Genomic DNA, 20856 nt, shown 5'->3' with positions numbered 1-20856 from the left:
AACACGATGTGCTTGAACTGCAGACTTTCAGCTTTAATTTGAGGGTATTTACATCAAAATAAGGTGACCGGTGTAGGAATTACAACAGTTTGTATATGTGCCTCCCACTTTTTAAAGGGACCAAAAGTAAATGGGACAGATTAACAATCATAAATAAAACTTTCACTTTTTAATACTTGGTTGCAAATCCTTTGCAGTCAATTACAGCCTGAAGTCTGGAATAGACATCATCCCATCCCATCATCCCATCACCCAAGGATCATCATCCTTGGGTGATGCTCTGCCAGGCCTCTACTGCAACTGTCTTCAGTTCCCGCTTATTCTTGGGGCATTTTCCCTTCAGTTTTGTCTTCAGCAAGTGAAATGCATGCTCAATCGGATTCAGGTCAGGTGATTGACTTGGCCATTGCATAACATTCCACTTCTTTCCCTTAAACTCTTTGGTTGCTTTCGCAGTATGCTTCGGGTCATTGTTCATCTGCACTGTGAAGTTCAGATGAGTTCTGAAGCATTTGGCTTAATATAAGCACATAATAATATTGCCCGAAACACTTCAGAATTCATCCTGCTGCTTTTGTCAGCAGTCACATCAATAAATACAAGAGAACCAGTTCCATTGGCAGCCATATATGCCCACGCCATGACAGCACCATGCTTCACTGATGAGGTGGTATGCTTTGGATCATGAGCAGTTCCTTTCCTTCTCCATACGCTTCTCTTCCCATCACTCTGGTACAAGTTGATATTGGTCCCATCTGTCCATAGGATGTTGTTCCAGAACTGTGAAGGTTTTTTTAGATGATGTTGTTTGGCAAACTCTAATCTGGTCTTCCTGTTTTTGAGGCTCACCAAAGGTTTACATCATGTGGTGAAGTCTTCTCTTGATTGTTGACTTTGACACACATACACCTACCTCCTGGAGAGTGTTCTTGATCTGGCCAACTGTTGAAGGGCGTTTTCTTCACCAGAGAAAGAATTCTTCAGTCATCCACCACAGCCGTTTTTTCCGTGGTCTTCCGGGTCTTTTGGTGTTGCTGAGCTCACCGGTGCATTCTTTAAGGATGTTCCAAATAGTCGATTTGGCCACACCTAAAGTTTTTGCCATCTCTGATGGGCTTGTTTTGTTTTCTTCAGCCCAATGATGGCTTGATAGTGACAGCTCTGTGGATCTCATATTTCTAGTTGACAGCAACAGATTACAAATGCAAATTGCACACTTGAAATTAACTCTGGACCTTTTATATGCTCCTTGTAAATGGGATAAAGAGGGAATAACACACACCTGGCCATGGAACAGCTGAGCAGCCCCATTACTTTTGGTCCCTTCAAAAGTGGCAGGCACATATACAAACTGTTGCAATTCCTACACCATTCACCTGATTTGGATGTAAAGACCCTCAAATTAAAGCTGAAAGTATGCAGTTAAAGCACATCTTGTTTGTTTAATTTCAAATCCATTGTGGTGGTGTATAGAGCCAAAAAGATTAGAATTGTGTAGATGACCCAATATTTATGGACCTGACTGTATATGGTAAAGAAGAATAAAAAACAGGAAGATAACACATGCAAGGTTTAGCAGACAACATAAGGGGATGTAACAAACGTATTACTTACAGCAAACCCCCCACCCATTTCTGCTTCTTTAAAGCGGGGGTTCACCCTATCGACGGGAAAAAAAATAATTTTTTTTCTTTTACCTTTAAATCAGGCATTGTAGCGCGAGCTACAGTATGCCTGTCCCGAATTTTTTCCCCCCATACTCACCTTGTAGTCGTCCATCGAAGATACCGGGGAATGGGCGTGCCTCTGGAGACGGAGGATGATTGACGGCCGGCTCTGGCGCGTCACGCTTCTCCGGAAATAGCTGAAATAGGCTTGGTCTTCACGATGCGTGCGCATAGCCTGTGCGCAGGCGCCGTGAAGAGCCGAGACCTACTCCGGCTGTCTTCGGGGAGAGTGACGTGCCAGGGCCGGCCGTCAATCATCCTCCCTCTCCATAGGCACGCCCATTCCCCGCGGGAGCCGAAATCTACGATGGACGACTACGAGGTGAGTACGGGGTTAAAAAAATCGGGACAGGCATACTGTAGCTCGCGCTACAATGCCTGTCTCGATGGTAAAATCAAGTACGAGAGGGTGAACTACCGCTTTAAGTAACTAACAATATGTAGAGTAAAAGATAAATTATACATTTTATTAAGAAGGGTATATTTTTCAGCAGCTGCAGCAACATAAAAATCTGCAGACAGCCATATTCTCATTACTTAAACCAAACCATGCTGAGCCGGTGTATTGTCACAGTTTGCTGCCTATCCTAGAATGCTCCGGAAGTCACGTGGCGGCCAACTGCGCATGCGCGATGCGTTCCAAACGCAAATGCGATGCGTTCCAATCGATTCACGACAGTGCACACCAGTGAAACCTCGGTCGGCATCCAGGCTCTTTCCTCAACATCCCCGTGGATTGGAGGATGCTAAAAAAAGAGCCAGGAGGCCGAGCGAGCCGTCCGAGCGAAGCGAGGACGTGAGGCCGACTGGCCACTTTCCTCTAAATCCACGTCGCCCTGAATGCCGAGTTCGCTGGTGTGTACCGTCGAAAATCCATTGGAACGCATCGCACTTGCATTTGGAGCGCATGCGCAGTTGGCCACCACGTGACTTCCGCAGCATTCTACGATAGGCAGAAAACTGACACTACACCCGATTGCCAACAGGAAAGCAAGACTAGTTAGCATTGTCACCATTGCATCCACCATCATGCATAAATAACTGTGCTGGTCAAACAAACAATGCCTCCTATATAATGTGGGGAAAAACAGCTCTTACTTGAATGGATGTCCTTCATCAGACTTCTGGACGGCTTGCATGACAGATTTGTAGATACGGAAGCCAATTGTGACAGTCAGCAGGGACAATATGAGATACGATACAACACTAATGATGCTAAATGCTGCCAAGGACAAAAGCAGCACCATAATGGCTCCAAAAACCATCCCAGATTTCTTCACATCTCTCCAGTAGAGCAGATCATGAACTGAGGAAAAAAAAAAAAATTGCCCAGGTGAAATACGTCATATCATCAGAACAATTTATATTAAATGTCAATAACACATTCCGATTGCCAAAATATTAACCATATACAAATGCCAACTCCTGGGTCGCAGGAAAGAAAATGGTTTGGATTCCCCCAGAGCTACTGTGGGGGGGAGCTCTCCTGTGCCAAAAAACACAGTGATTACTGCTATCAGCTATAGCCGCAGGTTGTACCCAGTTAATTACAATCAGCCTGTCCATGGATGGATTGAACCTTGGTTGGTCCCTGCTGAATCGGCCAAGATTCGATCCATTTATGGCCAGCTTGAAATTGGGGCTGGGAGCCAATCATGTGACTGAACCAGAGCGCCCTCAGAATAGGCAAGTAGACATCTTCCTTTTACAGTGTAGTCAGAAAAGGCTTAGGATAGAAGTGGAAACAGGTTTAGATATAGTTAATATTTAACTGGAATTCTACTTAAACACCTGTAAGGGGGTGCTCCTCTCATTTTTGTGTTTATTAAAAAAATTAAACAGCTACAAAAACTGTAGCTGCCGACTTTTAAAACACCACACACTAGCCTGTCCTACGATCTAGTGATGTGCTCACCCAAGCCACCCTTTGCCTTAGTCTTCTCTCCCCAATGCCGGCATCTCAACGGTGGGCACTGGGTTGTGACAGCATGCGGCTTCACAGCTGGGTACCCATTGTGCTTGCACATGCCCTTCATGGTGGATAGTCCGGCAGTTATATTGGACCTGCGACTTGTCCCACATGACTGCGGGGAGGGGAGAACTTCTGCTCGGATCACTTAGGCCATCCGAGCGGAAGTGGGAACATCACGCCATCGCCGAGAGCCCTGCATTGGCTACCCGTGAAGTAACAGGTTCTGTTTAAGACTGGTTGCATGGTGCACAGGGCTACCCATGGCAAGGGGCCAGTGTACCTGCATGAAAAATTCACCAAGTATGTGCCTAACCGTACCTTAAAGCGGGAGTTCACCCATTTATTTTTTTACCTTTTCCCCTTAGATTCCTGCTCGTTTTGTCTAGGGGAATCGGCTAGTTGTTTTAAAATATGAGCTGTACTTACCCGTTTTCGAGATGCATCTTCTCCGTCGCTTCCGGGTATAGGTCTTCGGGAGCGGGCGTTCCTTCTTGATTGACAGTCTTCCGAGAGGCTTCCGACGGTCGCATCCATCGCGTCACTCGTAGCCGAAAGAAGCCGAACGTTGGTGCGGCTCTATACTGCGCACCGACGTTCGGCTTCTTTCGGAAAATCGTGACGCGATGGATGCGACCGTCGGAAGCCTCTCGGAAGACTGTCAATGAAGAAGGAACGCCCAGTCCCGCAGCCCATACCCGGAAGCGGCGGAGAAGATGCATCTCGTAAACGGTAAGTACAGGTCATATTTTAAAACTAGCAGATTCCCCTAGACAAAACGAGCATTCATCTAAGGGGAAAATGTGTTCTCTATGGGTGAACCTCCGCTTTAAGGTCGGCTAATTCGGAAACTTTGGTGATCCCTAAATTTCGAAAGAAAAAAATGCGGAGGGAGGACGAGTGCGGTCCAGGGAGCACAGTTTTGGAACTCCCTGCCTCTAAAATGAAGGCTTGAGAATGATCTTTTTAAGTTCAGGAAGCTTCTAAAAACTGAGCTTTTCAGTCAAGCCTATGGAATTACATAGGATTTTATAGTTCTTTGATCTGCTAACCATTTAAAATGTTAATCTGTTCCGCTGCCTGTGTTTTTTTTTTGGTTGTTGCTGTATTGTTCTCGGCGCATCGAGGCCTACGGGTAACTGACTGCGTTTTGTACTTTTAAGAATTTTAATAAATAAATATAAATAAATACCTGTAAAAAATCAGGTATGCAGTAAATTAAATGCTAGGTCCACCTAAAGTAATACAATGCACATCAGTACTTGAGATGAGCTGTACTAAAAGAAAGTCAAAGTGAAAGCCCATCTGTTTAAATGCAAAAAAAAAAAAAAAAAAAAAAAAAAAAAAAAAAAAAAAAAAAAAAAAAAAGGGAGGGGGGGGGGGGGGGGGGGGGGGGGTGAAATAGGAGGGTGACAAGGAATTCAGAGCAAGCAATTCTAAAAACTGGCCAGATGTTCCACATCCTATTACTTTCATTCTTGAAAGTTCACCCAAGTACCTCCCTCTCTGTACAGAGCTGGCACATTAACTAATTACAATGACCACTTGACATGAAATACTGGTACCATGAAATTATACAGTGAGGGAAAATATTTGATAACTTCTTTGTCAGTGGGCAAATGTACAAAAATGTTCGGGGTTATCAGTCTATAATATTAATGGTAGGTTTATTTTCACAGTGAGAGACAGAAAAAAACGCATTTCAAAAAAAGTTATAAATTGACTTGCATTTTAATTAGTGAAATAAGTATTTGAACCCTTTGCAAAATATGGCTTAGTACTTGGTGGCAAAACCCTTGTTGGCAATTACAGAGGTCAGACGTTTCTTGTAGTTGGCCACCAGGTTTGCACCCATCTCAGGAGGGATTTTGTCTCGCTCCTCTTTGTAGATCCTGTCCAAGTCACTAAGGTTGAGGCCAACGTGTGGTAACTCGAACCTTCAGCTCCCTTCACATATTTTCTATGGGATTAAGGTCTGGAGACTGGCTAGGCCACTCCAGGACCTTCAGGTGCTTCTTTTTGAACCACTCCCTTGTTGCCTTGGCCTTGTGTTTTGGGTCATTGTCATGCTGTAATAGCCATCCACAACCCATTTTCAATGCCCTGGCAGAGGGAAGGAAATTCTCACCCAAGATTTGACAGTACATTGTCCCGTTCATCGTCCCTTTGATGCAGTGAAGTTGTCCTGTCCCCTTATCAGAAAAAGAACCCCAAAGCTAATGTTTCCACCTCCATGTTTGACTGTGGGGATGGCATTTTTGGGGTCATAAGCAGCATTTCTCCTCTTCCTCCAAACACGGCGAGATGAGTTGGTGCCAAATAGCTTGATTTTGGTCTCATCTGACCACAACACTGACCCAATTCTCTTCTGAATCATTCAGATGTTCATTAGCAAACATTAGACGGGACTGTACATGTGCTTTTCTTCAGCAGGGGGGACCTTGCGGGTGCTGCAGGATTTCAGTCCTTCACGGCATAATGTGTTACCAATTGTTTTCTTGGTGACTATGGTCCCAGCCGTCTTGAGGGTACTGACAAGATTCTCCCACTTAGTTCTGGGCCGATTCCACATCGTTCTCATGATCGTTGAAACTCCACGAGGTGAGATCTTGCATGGAACCCCAGACCGAGGGAGATTGACAGTTATTTTGTGTTTATTCCATTTGCGAATGTGCGCACAAACCTGTCACCCTCTCACCAAGCTGCTTAGCGATGGTCTTGTAGACCATTCCTTGTGTAGGTCTACAATCTTGTTCCAGACATCCTTGGACAGCTCTTTGGTCTTGGCAGCCATGGTGGAGAGATTGGAATCGGATTGATATCTTCTGTGGACAGGTGTCTTGTATACAGGTAACACGGTGAGATTAGGATCATTACCTTTGAGGCTGGATTCACACTACTACACTACTTTCATCCTACTTTGCTCTGCTACATTGGTCCTACATTTATCCTACATTGGTCCTACATCCATCCTACTTTCATGAACAGGATACTACTTTGGTCCGACTTCAATGATATTCAATGGGCTGAAGTAGGATCAATGTAGGACTAAAAGTAGTACAGGGAGCATTTTCAAAGTCGGACCGACTTGTGTAGGACCAGTTAAGACAGCTCTCATAGGGAAACATTGATTTTCACACGTCATGCTACATGAGGCTCCCAATGTAGGACCGTTTGTCGGACCAGTGTGAACCCGGCCTAAGAGAGTGCTCCTAATCTCAGCTCGTTACCTGTATAGAAGACACCTGGGAGCCAGAAATCTTGCAGATTGAGGCTGGGTTCACACTGGTACGACACAACAGTCATACGACTGTGGATCCAACGTTGCCCTGCGACTTGAAGTCCGACATGCATCAGACTTCAATGAACAGGGATCCGACTTTGATCCCCGACAATACCAGGCACTTTGTCTGGTATGAATCTTTAGGAGGAACTCCATGGCAAAAAAAAAAAAAAAAAAAAAAAAAACACGCGCACGGCATAGGTTCCCCCTTTCTAGAGCATACCAGGCCCTTCGGTCTGGTATGGATTCCAATCGGGGGCCCCCCCAAAAATCCATGGGCCCGATAGGGGATCATATACTTATTTTACTCATTAAAATGCAAAATCAATTTATAACTTTAAAGCTCAGATGTGAACAAGTACCATTGAAACGAATGGGATTTTGCTTGTTGGCATTTTTCAGGCCTTTTATGAGCTGAACACGCTCTGGTGTGAATGCAGCCTCAAAATAAATCTACCATTAAAATTATAGACCGTTCATTTCTTTGCCAGTGGGCAAACGTACAAAATCAGCAGGGGATCAAAATACTTTTTTCCCTCACTGTACTACCGAAGCTGAAAATACCATGGCTTTTAAAGGGGCTTTCCTTTAATTAAAGGGTATACTGTAAATTTTATATTTGCCTGTGTTTGACATCTAGTTTAAGCATCCGGTCATGTCCCCTACAGGCAGGAAGAAGCGTTTTCTCTGCCTGCAGTTATCAAACTGCATAATTATATCTTTGTTACAAGTCACAATGAGAGATGGTGCAGGAGGGGGCTGATCTGTGCTGATGATCTTCGGAAATCACAGTATTTAGCCAAATACGTTTAGTATCTGTTACGGCAGGGAAAATGCTTGTCACAATCATCCAAATTTTAATAAAATGGAACTCCAAGTTTATTTTTAAATAGTACGTTAGACTGCAATAGCCTCTTGTTTCTTTGCAGCGCTGTCATTCAGACTTTACTGCATAGCGAGTACAGAAAAGTTGATCTTCTGCATTGCTGTTCCTTTACCAACCAATTCTAAGGCTGGGCCATTCCTTGACAAACTCTATTGTTCTAACTGCAGGAGAGCATAGAGGTCAGAGCATGTGTAAATATGTTCAGCTAGTTTTGTTATCCAGACATTTTCGTTTTTTTGGCAACTAGAACACTTTACGTGTATGTATTTCAATTGTGACTTTTGCAATAATGTAGAATACCTTTAAAAGTATAAAAAAAAAAAAAAACAAAAAAAAAAACACCCATCAAAAACAAAAATCAGTAAACACTGCAGTACAAAAAAAAATTGTATCTACCAGAAATCTAGTGTGCTTCCAACCTCCAGTCTGAGCTGACAACAGTGGGGTTTGAATAACTAAAACTGGAGAGTGCAAAATCCGGTGCAGCTGTGCATGGTAGCCGATCAGCTACTGACTTTAGCGTATTTAATTAAAGTGGAGGGTCACCCGGAAATGACCATTTTTAAGATTAGATTCATGCTCATTTTGTCAAGGGGAATCGCGGAAGTTTTTTTAAAATCGAAGCCGTACTTACCGTTTTAGAGATACATCTTCTCCGCCGCTTCCGGGTATGGGCTGCGGGACTGGGCGTTCCTTCTTGATTGACAGTCTTCCGACAGGCTTCCGACGGTCGCATCTATCGCGTCACGATTTTCCGAAAGTAGCCGAACGTCGGTGCGCAGGCGCCGTATAGAGCCGCACCGACGTTCGGCTTCTTTCGGCTACTCGTGACGCGATAGATGCGACCGTCGGAAGCCTGTCAATCAAGAAGGAACGCCCAGTCCCGAAAACGGCGTAGAAGATCGCTCTCTAAAAACGGTAAGTACTGCTTCGTTTTTAAAAAAAACTACCGCGATTCCCCTTGACAAAATGAGCATCAATCTTTTTAGGGTAAACTCCCGCTTTAAGCTTTGACAAAAAAAAAAAAAAAAAAGAAAAGGAAAAAAAGAAAAAAAAAATTGAAGCCGGTTACTATGCACATCTGCGCCAGATTTTGCACTCTCCAGTTTTAGTAAATCAACCCCAGTGCCTCTGCTAAAGTAAAAATGTCAGTGTCCGCCCTGCCTTCCCATGCTGCCCTACAGAACACCACCTCCTGTCCTCATCTCTATAACTTAACAGAGCAGTTCTGTAATCCAGAAGGGGAGAATTCAGGCAGAGCTCAGCACTTCAGTGCAGTAGAGGCTTCAGGGTTGTCATCTTTATCTCAATCTTAGTGGCCAGACATAATAAAGCAAGCAAGAACAAAGCACTTTGCTTCACAAGTGAAACCTAAAAAGGGGCTAGACAAATTATGAATTCGAGGCAGTAATTAGAATCTAGTAGTCAGCAGTGACTTTGATTACTACTAATGCAAAGACAAAAATAGAAAAGGCTGGGAAAACAAGTTGGACATTATCATTTTCTGGGCGTGCCGACAACCAGATATTTAAAAAAACTGCCACTTAACATACAAGGTCACAAAACACAGAGATCCACCATCTGTCATCAGCAATGCCCCATTCTAGCCAAGGCTAGGTACACACGTAAAGATTTTTTTTTCTCCTTTTTTTGTTTAAACTACTGGGGCTGAAGGAAAAAAAAACCCACACAACCCAACAGATCGCAGTACTGATGCTCCCTCCCGTGTCACTTTTTTTTACTCTTGGTGTCAGGAAAATTTGTCAAAATAGCAGAGGAAAGAGGCAGCAGACAGAAATGATACTTAGTGCTCTGGATTGAGACAAGTACAAACTATAGAGGGATATGCTTTGGTCATATTTCATGTCAGATTTATAGCCATGCATCCGAAAACCGTTGTGCACAGTATACTTTTCACACATGGGAGGAACATAATGCTACACAGTTTTTATTTAAGGACTATGAATTTTCCTTACTTTTCCACCCTCTCTCCTTCCCCTTCCATTTTTCCCTCGCCTTTCCCTCCTGCTCTTGCCTCTTCCCCTTTTTCTCCCCTCCCTCTTTTTCCCTTCCTTCCCCTCCTCCTTTCTCTTAGTCTTCCCTTACTACCTCTTTATCACCTTCCTATTCCCACTTAGCACTTCACTCTTTCACTCGGTGGTCCTCTCCCTTGTCACACACCCATCATTAACAAAATCATTAAAAGTCTATTTATTTTCATTAGAGCCTGTCACATTATTCCCCCTCGTGCGCCATGGGGGGTATCTGAGCCCATGCCTGATCAATGAACCAGTTTAGGTGAGCGAACTCAACTCCCTTTGACAATACACTGCTTTTCTGTTATACTATTTTGATATGTTGTATTTAATATGCTTGTTCCTATTGTACAATTTTCATGTATTCTATAGACCCTCCTGAAGAAGCGGTATTACCGCGAAACCGGTCGGTCGAGGTCGCTGGCTGGCTCTACCCATCAGATACTTTACGGTCTTGTTTCATTACATTGCCTTTCTGATCTGTGGGGTCTGTCCCTAATGCTTTTAAAATTGTATATGGTTTTATGTCAATAAATATTCTTTTATATTATTTTACGGTCATGTTATCAGTGCCTTGAAAATACTAGCCAAACCTGACCTGTGACTATTGATAGGAAATAGGTCTCAAGCAGCCTTTACCCTATACTCATTTGGTCTCATTTTTTTCAATTTTTTCAAGGACTATGAAATGTATAAAAGAGAACTTAGCTGCTGTGTCCATTAGTCTGTATTTTTTTTTTTTTAAGTTAATATTAAAAGAAGCCACAACCAAAATATCAACCTGCATTACTTTCATGACATCTGTTCTTGCAGGTACAGACATGCACCTGTACCAACCCAAATACACTCTACTGGTGCCTGATCTAAATGACAAGACTGTACATTTCCACTTTTAGATCTAGCATATTCAATTATAGTATAAAAAAAAATTAAACACAACTCAGGCAGCCAATCTATAAAATACAGCTGCCTAATATATGATTAAATCTGCCATGAGCATGACAAAAGAAGAGACATCAGCTGTGTGAGATTACATTAGTGCAGATATGACTAATATAACCACACCAACCATCTGATACCCAAGCAGATATCTATAAACTTAGTGTTAAGAAATGCCTATAAAAGGGGAAAAAAATATATGTATGAGCGATGGATCACTGTATAAAAACTAGTACAGTTTTGTGGGACAGATGAAATGCATTTTTAAAAAGTGTATGTAAAATACCTAATTTTTCATTTTATGTAGGGCTTGAAGCTGTTAACTGTGGCCCAGCTGGGGTGGTTTACCCTCTCCACTGGTCCTGGTGACCACTGTCTCTGGTACAGAAAGGAATTGGAAAACTAAAATGTTTGCGTTGAACAGAATTGGAGGGGAATCTTCAAATTCTGCTCTGGCGACACCTGTCTAGGAGTGGATATACAATTTGCCTTGGAGACATCTACGCCTACTTCCTGTTGTGCTTCTGGGGCAGAAAGTAAAGGCAGATCTTCCTGACAGAACACACTTACAAAAAACAAAAGGAAACAAACACACTACAAATTAAGTGTATGCAAAAATTTCAGGCATCTCACTAAAACAAGTCAGATTTCTTTATGTGACCTAGTAGGTTCTATAATGAGGTCATAACTCCAATCTAGTCGAAGTCAATGTCACCAGCACACCATGGATCTCCAAAGTGGGTCCAAGGCTTTAATAAAAGATTGCATTGTTACAGCAACGTTTCGAATCCTCGGAGGACCCCTTCATCAGGCATGCGACAGCCACATGTCCGATGAAAGGGTTGTGCGAGACTCCGAAATTTTATTTTGGTCCTACTCTGGAGATCCACTGTGTCCTGGTGAAATTTTCTCACTCCGACTACATACGGCTCTAGTCAGTGGTCGCTGCAACACCCACTTATATACTCAGCCATTTCTACAACAAGTAGGGAGTAGTGTGTTGACAACTCCAATATGGACAAAACATTCAAGAATATTTACACGCATGTTTGCCTTATAAACATTTTCATATATCAATGTTTTCTACCAGATAAGTTCCAACAACCCAATAGACATTAGTGTAAAAACGACCTTAAGAAAGCGGACTACAATATATAAAGAAAGAAAAAAAAAAAAGAAGAAGTAATGATTTCAAACTTTGAGGGTAGAAATGAAACTGCAGTTACATAATATTCATATGTAAATACATAAACACGTACAGAAGGTCAGAAGGGAAGGTGCATGAAGGGAGGATGCACGCATGCCAATTTATATAAAAAGTATACATATAGGCAGGAAAGCAGGTAAAGGTAATACTTGATAGCCGTGCATGGCAGCAATGTGTAAAGACAGGGCGGGTTACTGTGCCAAGAGCAAGTTGAGCATGCTGGATAGGCATCAAAGATGTGCAACTGGGCATGTATGATGCATGCCTGCAATGGGCATCTACAGTGCATGCTACTGGTTCTTTGCCCATGCCAACAGTGCATGCCAACAGATGAATAGGCACGAGCGGTGCAAGTTAACAATGTGAGGGTCATGCCAACGGTGCACTGGATAAGAAGTCTTCTTTACCTTTGCAGGTCAGAATATCAACTGAGGAATCCTGGAACGAATCTGTGGAAACTTGAAACTCAGTTGTCTTTAACCCTTCAAAGCTGCCAAACTGAGGACACAAAAGCTCTGGAGAAGATTCCTGGCTTTCTGAATTCCAGTCTTGCGTCCCATCTGCCAAAGCTCTTAGAGCTTCAATGGTTAAATTTTCCTCTACTTTGTCTTCCAAGGATTCAGACTCTGAATAGCAAATCACCCCAGTCTTGGGGTCTGTACCATACGTATCGGCTAGATCCACAAAGCCTTCACTATGAGGAGATTCTGGGGTCTTTGATGCAGATTTGTTTAAATTATCTGTAGCATCTACTAAAGGAGTAGTTTGGGTTTCACTGTATTGGGATGACCACAGACGTTCTGAGTTATTGGCAAGTGCCTCATGTACCATTACTGTATTTTCCTTCTTAGTTTCATTTTTCTGCTGTGCATTATGCAGCTCAACCCAACCATCCTCGCCATGTTCCCTCTGCTCCAGTTCTGAACTTTTGACTCTCCAACCAGCATCTATTACTGTGTCATCTGACTCCCCTGAGCTGTCCATGTCATCGTCTGCATCTGCCCAACGAAGCTCCGATTTAAAATCATATGATGGTTCCTCCCTTTTTGCAGAGCTGTGGTCTTTTGCCTCCCCACAGACATCTGGGGTTTCTAGACTTTGACCCAAGTACCTTTCATCTACTGTGGATTTAGGAAGCACTTTTTCATGCGTGAATTCAGGACTTGCTTTTTTTGGATTGTCATTTGGTTCAACTACAGGAATCTCAGGTTCCAAATCATCAGGTCTTATACCTGCTCTAAAGTGTGGCATAAATCCATATGATTCTTCCTCGTTGAAACCCCAATTTGGGTGTGTATATCTGATTAGCGGTTCATCGGCTGTCTCCATTTGGTTAGGTCTTTCGGTAGACATCTGTGAAAGTCCGTGATTAATCGCTTTGTCTTCACTTTCCTGGAAATCAAAGCCTCTGCTGTTTGCAATCATTTCAAAAGGAGACCCAGGTGATTCTGGACTGGGATGTTTGGGACGGGATTCTGGAGAGAAGGTGTCAAAGAAAAGTCTGTAAAGCCTGTCCCACTAACAAATGACCTTCTATAACAGGGCAATGTTATACAGCGGACTTATTGACTGACTAACTTTGGTAGCTCATGTAAGACAAGGGCCTACCATAAAAATACAATTTTTTGTACCTGTAAATCTTTTTACTCAATGTTCATTGAGGGACACAGCACCATAGATTCATATACATGCACGATATGTTGCCACCTAAAAAATTAGACACCGAGTGAAAACCAAAAAGAAAAAAGGGGCCAACTAGCTCAAACAATGGTGATCAGTTGTAGCTAGCAAGAAAACCGGAAAAAGTCGTGAAGGATAAGAATGGTAACAAGTCACCCAAAGAAATGACCAAATAGATGGGAAGCTGTGCCCCCTCAATGAACACTGGAGAAAAAAGGATTTTGAAAAGGAAGTTTTATAAAAAAAAAAAAAAAATCAAATTTATTTCCCCATCATTCATAGAGAGGCACAGCACAGTGCGTGGTGTGTGTGTGTATGTATACAAACTATTTTTGTTTTTTCAATCACACAGCCACCTCAGCAGAACCTTATGGCCAAAGCTAGCATTCACTGGTGAAGCCATATCCACCTAAAAGCACTATGGGAAGGGAAGGCCAGTTCACATCTTTACAAACCTGGAAGTCAAAGCCTGGTGGAGGCCAATGGCTGAGAGTGCTGATCAGATGCCAATCGGCAGACCTTTTTCGGTCATGCCCCTTCGACAGAAGCCAAACAAAAAGCATTGGGAGTTTTTCTGGTCCATGACTGGACAATTTTTGCCCTTTAAGGGTCAGATTTAAAGTAGAAGCCCTTGAAATGCTACTCAGCAGAAAACTGGAACAATTACGTCCAGTAATACCAAGCCTTCTATGACCCAAGCTGGGAATGTTTTGTAAGGTGTGAACTGGAGATCTGTCGATGGGAACAGAACTTCATGCCAAGGGAGACTTGCCTGCAAGCTTTGAAGAGGTTATAAAGTTTAATTTATTTTTCTTAAAATAATAAACATGTTGCTATACTTATCTGCTCCAAGCATTGGTTTTGCACTGGGCAGCCACAAACCTCCTCCCCACCCATTCATATAGTAGAACTAAAAAATATTTGAAAATTGCAGCTTACCTTTGTAGATGCTCTATTCTGGACCGTTCAGCAAGAAGAAAATTTATAAAAAAAATAATCTATGTAGTTCTCTTTTTGTAGGAGGATGGGATGCTGTGTGCCATAATCAACCCTGTCTATACTTTGCAGACAGATCTTCATTAGCAACTTTAACGAGATTTGAACACTATCTGTCCTAGCAAAAAGGTGTACAGGCTGGGCTGCTTGTATTGCATGTTAATGAGGACAGACCCAGGACCATTTTGAAAATAATCTTGCAGTCAGCTGTGACACCTTCTGAGAAATGTGAAAGGCAAGAACATTTAAAAAAATGCTAGGCATGACATGTAAATGAGAACACACAAACATAGTAAGTTTGCTCAAATTTGACTGCAAAAGTGGAAATCTGCTTTAAAACAGATTCCAACTCCAAAGCCTGGACCAGTCGGTCAAACACTGTTTGCCACACCAGGAACAGGATGTATGAAGGAACAAACAACAGAATACATGGATCTGGAAAGTGATGCCAAATTCATGCTCATCTTGAAAGAGGGGCATTCTTGACAGGAATGAGAATCTTTTTGTTCAGGAAGTGATAAAGGGGCAGAAAAAAAGAAAAAAAAATGGATCTGTCAGGTTGTTGCCACTCTGTACAAAAAAAAAGCCACAGACTTATCCTCCTCGCTATCAGATTAGAGAAATTTCAACTCAGAGGCCTATCTTCCAGCTAAAGAGAGACCAGACGATCAAGTCAGACAAGGAATCGGTCCTGCGACCCTGTGGTTCAGACTAGAGTCTTAAGTTGAAACAAGCCCTCCATTAGAGGAGAAGATCTCAGAGGCTCAGTAAGGTAGCTAGCTGTGAATGCAATTAAAACAGTTTCAAGAAGGGTTAAGATGCTGTTGCAGAAGAGGGTAGCTTGGAAGGGGCCCGGTATGTGTCATGCTGCACACAATACCCCCTAACCGCACAACCAGGAACAATGGTCTGCCTAAGGGAGTTTCCCGCAATAGCATAGTTACCAATCCATATTTTTTGTCAGACACATTGCCAGTATTAGTAAAAGCTGTACATGTGTGCCATGCAATTAAGGAGTTATGTGGCAGCATGAGGAGTTCAGGATGCCTACTTTCTAAAGCAGCCCAAGGATCCAGGAGTGTGCCATTAAAAAGGATCTTGTAGTAATTGAAAGAGCTCTCAAGTAAAATAGTTGTGAAAGGTGTGGGAACATGCTGTAAAGCACAGGGCTTATATGCAAGAAAAACGCAAGGTGCTTCAAGCCTACCCAGAGACAGTAAAAGCCAGTCACCTACCGCACTGGCAAGTCTTCAGAGACAGCCTGGAAATCAGGTCTGCTGGCTCTGGAACCTGAAGAGATTTGGTGCAGTAAATTCACAAAAACAGTCAGCAACACAAGCACTGTGCATTTAAGCTCATGAAAGACAGCCTAATATAGCAAGCCATCACAGTGAAACGCCCGATTTCCAGTCATTTGCTGACTGGAAAGAGACATACATTCCAAAATATCAAGATCTGCAACACTACCAACCGCTGTCTGATTGCAGATATCCACACACAAAATCTTAAATCCAGCAGAGCTGAAAAGAGGTGTCCTACCATCAGAGCACAAAGCTTAACTGAGCTATACAGCAGGTAGAGGGGTAAAGCCACTATAGGAAAATGTCCCTCATTAGTTTTCACAAGACCTGTAAGCAACAATATACCCCAGATGTATATTATATTATTGTATTGTGCCGTGTCCCTCAATACAAAAATAGAGAAATCATTAAAGCTCTGGTGCGCGCGCACACACACGTCGGTGGCTCCAATCTTTTTTTTACCCGAGTATGAGTGGGTCATGCAGAACTTGCACAACTGGCAGTCAACTGTTCAAATAGTTTTGTCATTACTACCCAAATAATTTACATGTAAAGCTGTAGATAAGCAGAGGTTTGTCAAGTAAAAAACATATGTCATCCAGTGCAGTATATAAAAAAGCATCTAAGTTTTGGTTCACAATGACCCTCTCAAATTTAGGCAATTAAAAGCTATTGGCCCGGATTCAGAAAGGAGTTACGTCAGCGTATCTCCAGATACGCCGTCGTAACTCCGAATGCGGGCCGTCGCTTCTCGGTGCCTGATTCATAGCATCAGATACGCCTCAATGTTGCCTAGATACGAGCGGCGCAAGTCTCCTACGCCGTCGTATCTTAGGGTGCAATATTTACGCTGACCGCTAGGGGCGCTTCCCAAGACTTTTGCGTTGAATATGCAAATTAGGTAGATACGCCGATTCAGAAACGTACGTCCGCCCGGCACATTTTTTTACGTCGTTTACGTAAGGCTTTTTCCGGCGTGAAGTTACCCCTGCTATGAGGCGTACGCAATGTTAAGTATGGACGTCGGGCCAGCGCTGAATTTTCCGTCGATTACGTTGTTTGCGCGAGTCGTTCGCGAATAGGGCTGTATGTAAGTTACGTTCACGTCGAAAGCATTGACTATTTGCGGCGTAATTTGGAGCATGCGCACTGAGATACGTTCACGGACGGCGCATGCGCCGTAAGTCAAAAACGTAATTTACGTGGGGTCAGCCTTGATTAACATACAACACGCCCACTGCCTGGATAATTTGTATTACGCGGGCTTACGCCGCACCACATACGCTACCGTAACTTAGGGCGCAGGTTCTTTCTGAATACAGAACCTGCCTCACTAGGTTACGGCGGCGTAGTGTATCTGAGATACAGCAGGTACAGCCTTATTTTAAAAAGGATCCAATTGACCTCATTTTGTTTTGTTACACAAATATCTTTACCCCATAAAATTACTAGCGATAAAAGATGGAAGGCAAGATTATATCTCTAGCAACTTTGCCTACGACACTCGCATTTTTGCAATCTCCTCTCTACAATAACGAGAACAATGGAGGCTCATCAGGTCAGTACAAGCACAACAAAACTTGCCCGATTGTTGCTTTGACCTCCTTAATTTAGTCATCAGACCAGCGTGTAACATTGTTGGCCATCATTAAAAACTGTGTAGCATTATGTTAGAAACTATACATGCACAAGAAAAGACAATCTTAAAGTAAGATGGTTGGCAGGGTCAGGGTTAAGTCATACGCAGGGGAAAGGAAAGCAGCAAGCAGTTTAGAGGAAAATTAAGGCTTTAGAAGATTTATTGCACATGATCACAAGTACGCCTATTACACAGAGAATGGATTGTTGTCTGAAACATAAGAATGGATTTGCGCGCACATTTCCTGTTTTAATAATTAAAGTTTTAATGTACAACCTAAATAAATAATTATTCAATCTAACAAATTTCGGACAACTTTATTTTCCCATTGTTGTGTACACTGTACTTTAAAGCAGGCCCAGGAACCAACTTTTACCAATTCTTAGAGGTGGGGGGCTGCATTCATTTGTTTATTTTTTATTTTTTGCCCCCGCTCAAACCTGTGTGGCTTGCCATAGAATTTAAAAGTTAAAAAATAAATAAATAAATAAATAAATAAATAATCGCATGATAATTCGCACTCTATTTGTGTCCATGGAACTGTTCAAATCGGTGAGACTCAGACTTTTTGCACCGATTTGAAAGAGTTTCCTGCGCTATTTTTGGTGATTTCATGTGCGAGTTGCTACACATCTGTGCATGAAGTCGCACAGATGTCAGCAAGCCGCACATGAAATCTCACTGACTGACAGCTTTAAAATCCTGTTAAAAGTAGCGCAGTTCAAAGCCGCATTCAGTGTGAACAGGGTCTTAACCTGTGGATCCGACCAGTAAATCTCTCTTTCTTAAATCCTTAAAAATCACTAACTGAAAAAAGATTATTTTATTTCAGAAAAAAATAAAATAAGATTGTTTTATTGATAAGCTCAGTGCACAGGAAGTAAAAAGAAAAAAGGAATTTTGGCAAAATAAAACCCATTTTCCCCATGCTTTCAGAAAATGTGCTTGGCCCATAAAAAAAAAAAAAAAAAAAAAAAAAAATTATAATAATGCCGCCACTATATTTGAATCTCAGCCGGCTGAACGAATTGAAATCCTTACCCCTGCGTCATTGCATCAACATACACTGATCAGCGGTGCAGCTGGTGGAGTAAAAGTACAACAGGCCTGATCATGATAAGTGGTCAATAGATCAAGTTCTCATGAATGGTAATGACCACACGTTGATCAAAATTTGCACCACTACACAGACTCTTGAGTGGCCGATTATGTGAGTGTGTGGCATGCATGTTGTTATGCCTGTGTATAGGTGGTTTTCAAATGTGGCGACTGTGTGAATGATGTATGTAGGTTTGGGGGGGGGGGTGAGATATCAATAGTTTGATGGTTGAATTGAGCTGTGGATGTTTTTGTTAGTTGCAGACAACTCTGTGTCCCTCCATCCTACAACAACCACCTTGTTTGGGATGGCCTCAGGTATGCCCCACCTTGGGACAGGGAAGAATATTTGTTAGATTGTATATAAACGGTTTAATATTAAATAATGGAACTGCTGAGACAGGTTCTCTTTATATTTTAGACATGCTAATGCTGCCCACCTGAATCCAGCCAAGGTGTGATCCAGTGTCTGCCAGAGTGCATTCTAAGTTCTGCCACCATGGAACAGAGGGTTGAGTCTGCTTTGTTCTCTTTCTATGCTGGAAATTATGCACAGCTAGATTTTGATGGAATTGGTAAGCACAATTGTCATGGACCTTGGGATGCTAAAGTGTTTCTACTTGACATCTGTTACACAGGAGAGGGTGTCTGATAAATCATAATTCATGTATTACATGAGATGGGACATATTACAAGTGGTTTATTTTGTCCTGACTAGGTCAATAGGACAATGACCCTTCAATGCTTAGCTCAGGCTATTGAAATACTAAGTGGGGTCGGCTTGTGAAATACATTTTTATTGTGTTCTGCAGGTGAATAGCTGTTGTCAGAGACGGGATGTCTCTGGGAGATAATTACCTCAACTAAATGTCTTTTAGAATGCGATTGAAGTTCATTGTATGTGTATTGTATAGTGGGGAATTGCAGACGAGACGCCTAGTCACCTCGTCAGGCTAAATGATTAGATAATTGGCTTATGTTAATTATTCTGATTGCTTCGTTGTACCTTATACAACGCTGTAGGAAATTACCTCTTCTATATGCGGAGCCAATCTGTCTAGATAATGTATTCCGTTACAATTAGTAATTAACTTCACTGATGTCATTATCTAAAGAAATGTGTCTTGTCAGGGTCGGCACCAGAGTGTCTACCTAAAATCTGTATGGAATCCCCAGTGTGTGAAAAGGGGGGGGGGGTGGAGATTTCATTGTTCTTTGATTGATAAGCTTGTAAACTGTATATAACCAGCAGAATGCTGCCATTAAAGAGAGTCCTGTTTGAACATACATACAGCCTGCCTTGTGTGTGTTCTTAATGGGTCCGAACGGCACATAGCTGTAGTTCGGATCCCGGAACCTTGGATGACCGAACCATCAGACGTTGCGATCTGCAAGCTGACTCAAGTAATTTAAAAGTATAGATGCATATTGAGTTTTCTTGAGGAAGCAGAGATCAAGCCCCGTGAAACGTGTTGGACTACTCTAGGTTCAACAATTTCTCTATATATTATTAGGAACATGTGCCATATGTTACTCACACATCAACATGTTTTTATACATATATTTTGTGTTTCGGTGCTCACCTCATATCCTCAAAAATCTATGGGAGGGAGTCTTTCCTCCCAATCTTTTAACTTTACTAGGATGTATTAGGATGTGGATATGACCATGTGTCCCTAGAACTGGTTAAACTTTTTTTTTTTTCCGAATTTAAAAACATTCCGTAACAAAAAGTGTTTATCCATCATAAAAAGAACCTTTGGAATATACAAGGATAGATTTTAAAAACTGCTACTGCAAAGTGTGTAGAAAAAAAAACAAAAAAAAAAACGGGACAATAACTTTAGACCCCCTTTTCACACTGGGTGGATTTCCAGGCACTTTAGCACAGAAATAGTCTCTGCTAAGCGCCTGAAAACCACATCCCATTCATTCCAGTGTGACTTTTCACTTGGGCGGTGCGCTTGTGGGACGTTCTAGAAAAAGTCCTGCAAGCAGCATCTTTAGGGCGGGTTGGGAACTCTGTATTTAGAGCTGCCCATTGGAATGAAGAGGCAGCGCTTCCAAAGAACATGAAAAGCACTGCAAAGCAGGG

At 42.3% G+C, this 20856-nt stretch overlaps 1 protein-coding gene across 2 annotated transcripts in view; it reads right to left on the bottom strand.

Moving 5' to 3' along the window:
- LOC120917621 (reticulon-3-like) overlaps window positions 1-20856 on the bottom strand; it is a 43477-nt gene that overhangs the window by 6955 nt on the left and 15666 nt on the right. For both annotated transcript variants that reach the window (XM_040329061.1, XM_040329062.1), the window contains exons 3-4: window positions 12455-13522; window positions 2826-3033 (exon numbers count right to left, since the gene is read on the bottom strand). In XM_040329061.1, coding sequence (XP_040184995.1) covers window positions 2826-3033; window positions 12455-13522 — 1276 coding nt within the window. The remainder of the gene's footprint in view (window positions 1-2825; window positions 3034-12454; window positions 13523-20856) is intronic.

Source organism: Rana temporaria, chromosome 11 (genome assembly GCF_905171775.1).
Source record: "Rana temporaria chromosome 11, aRanTem1.1, whole genome shotgun sequence".
In the NCBI taxonomy this organism is placed as follows: domain Eukaryota; kingdom Metazoa; phylum Chordata; class Amphibia; order Anura; family Ranidae; genus Rana; species Rana temporaria.
The sequence above is the reverse complement of the archived record's forward strand: the minus strand, read 5'-3'. Positions and strand labels throughout refer to the sequence as shown.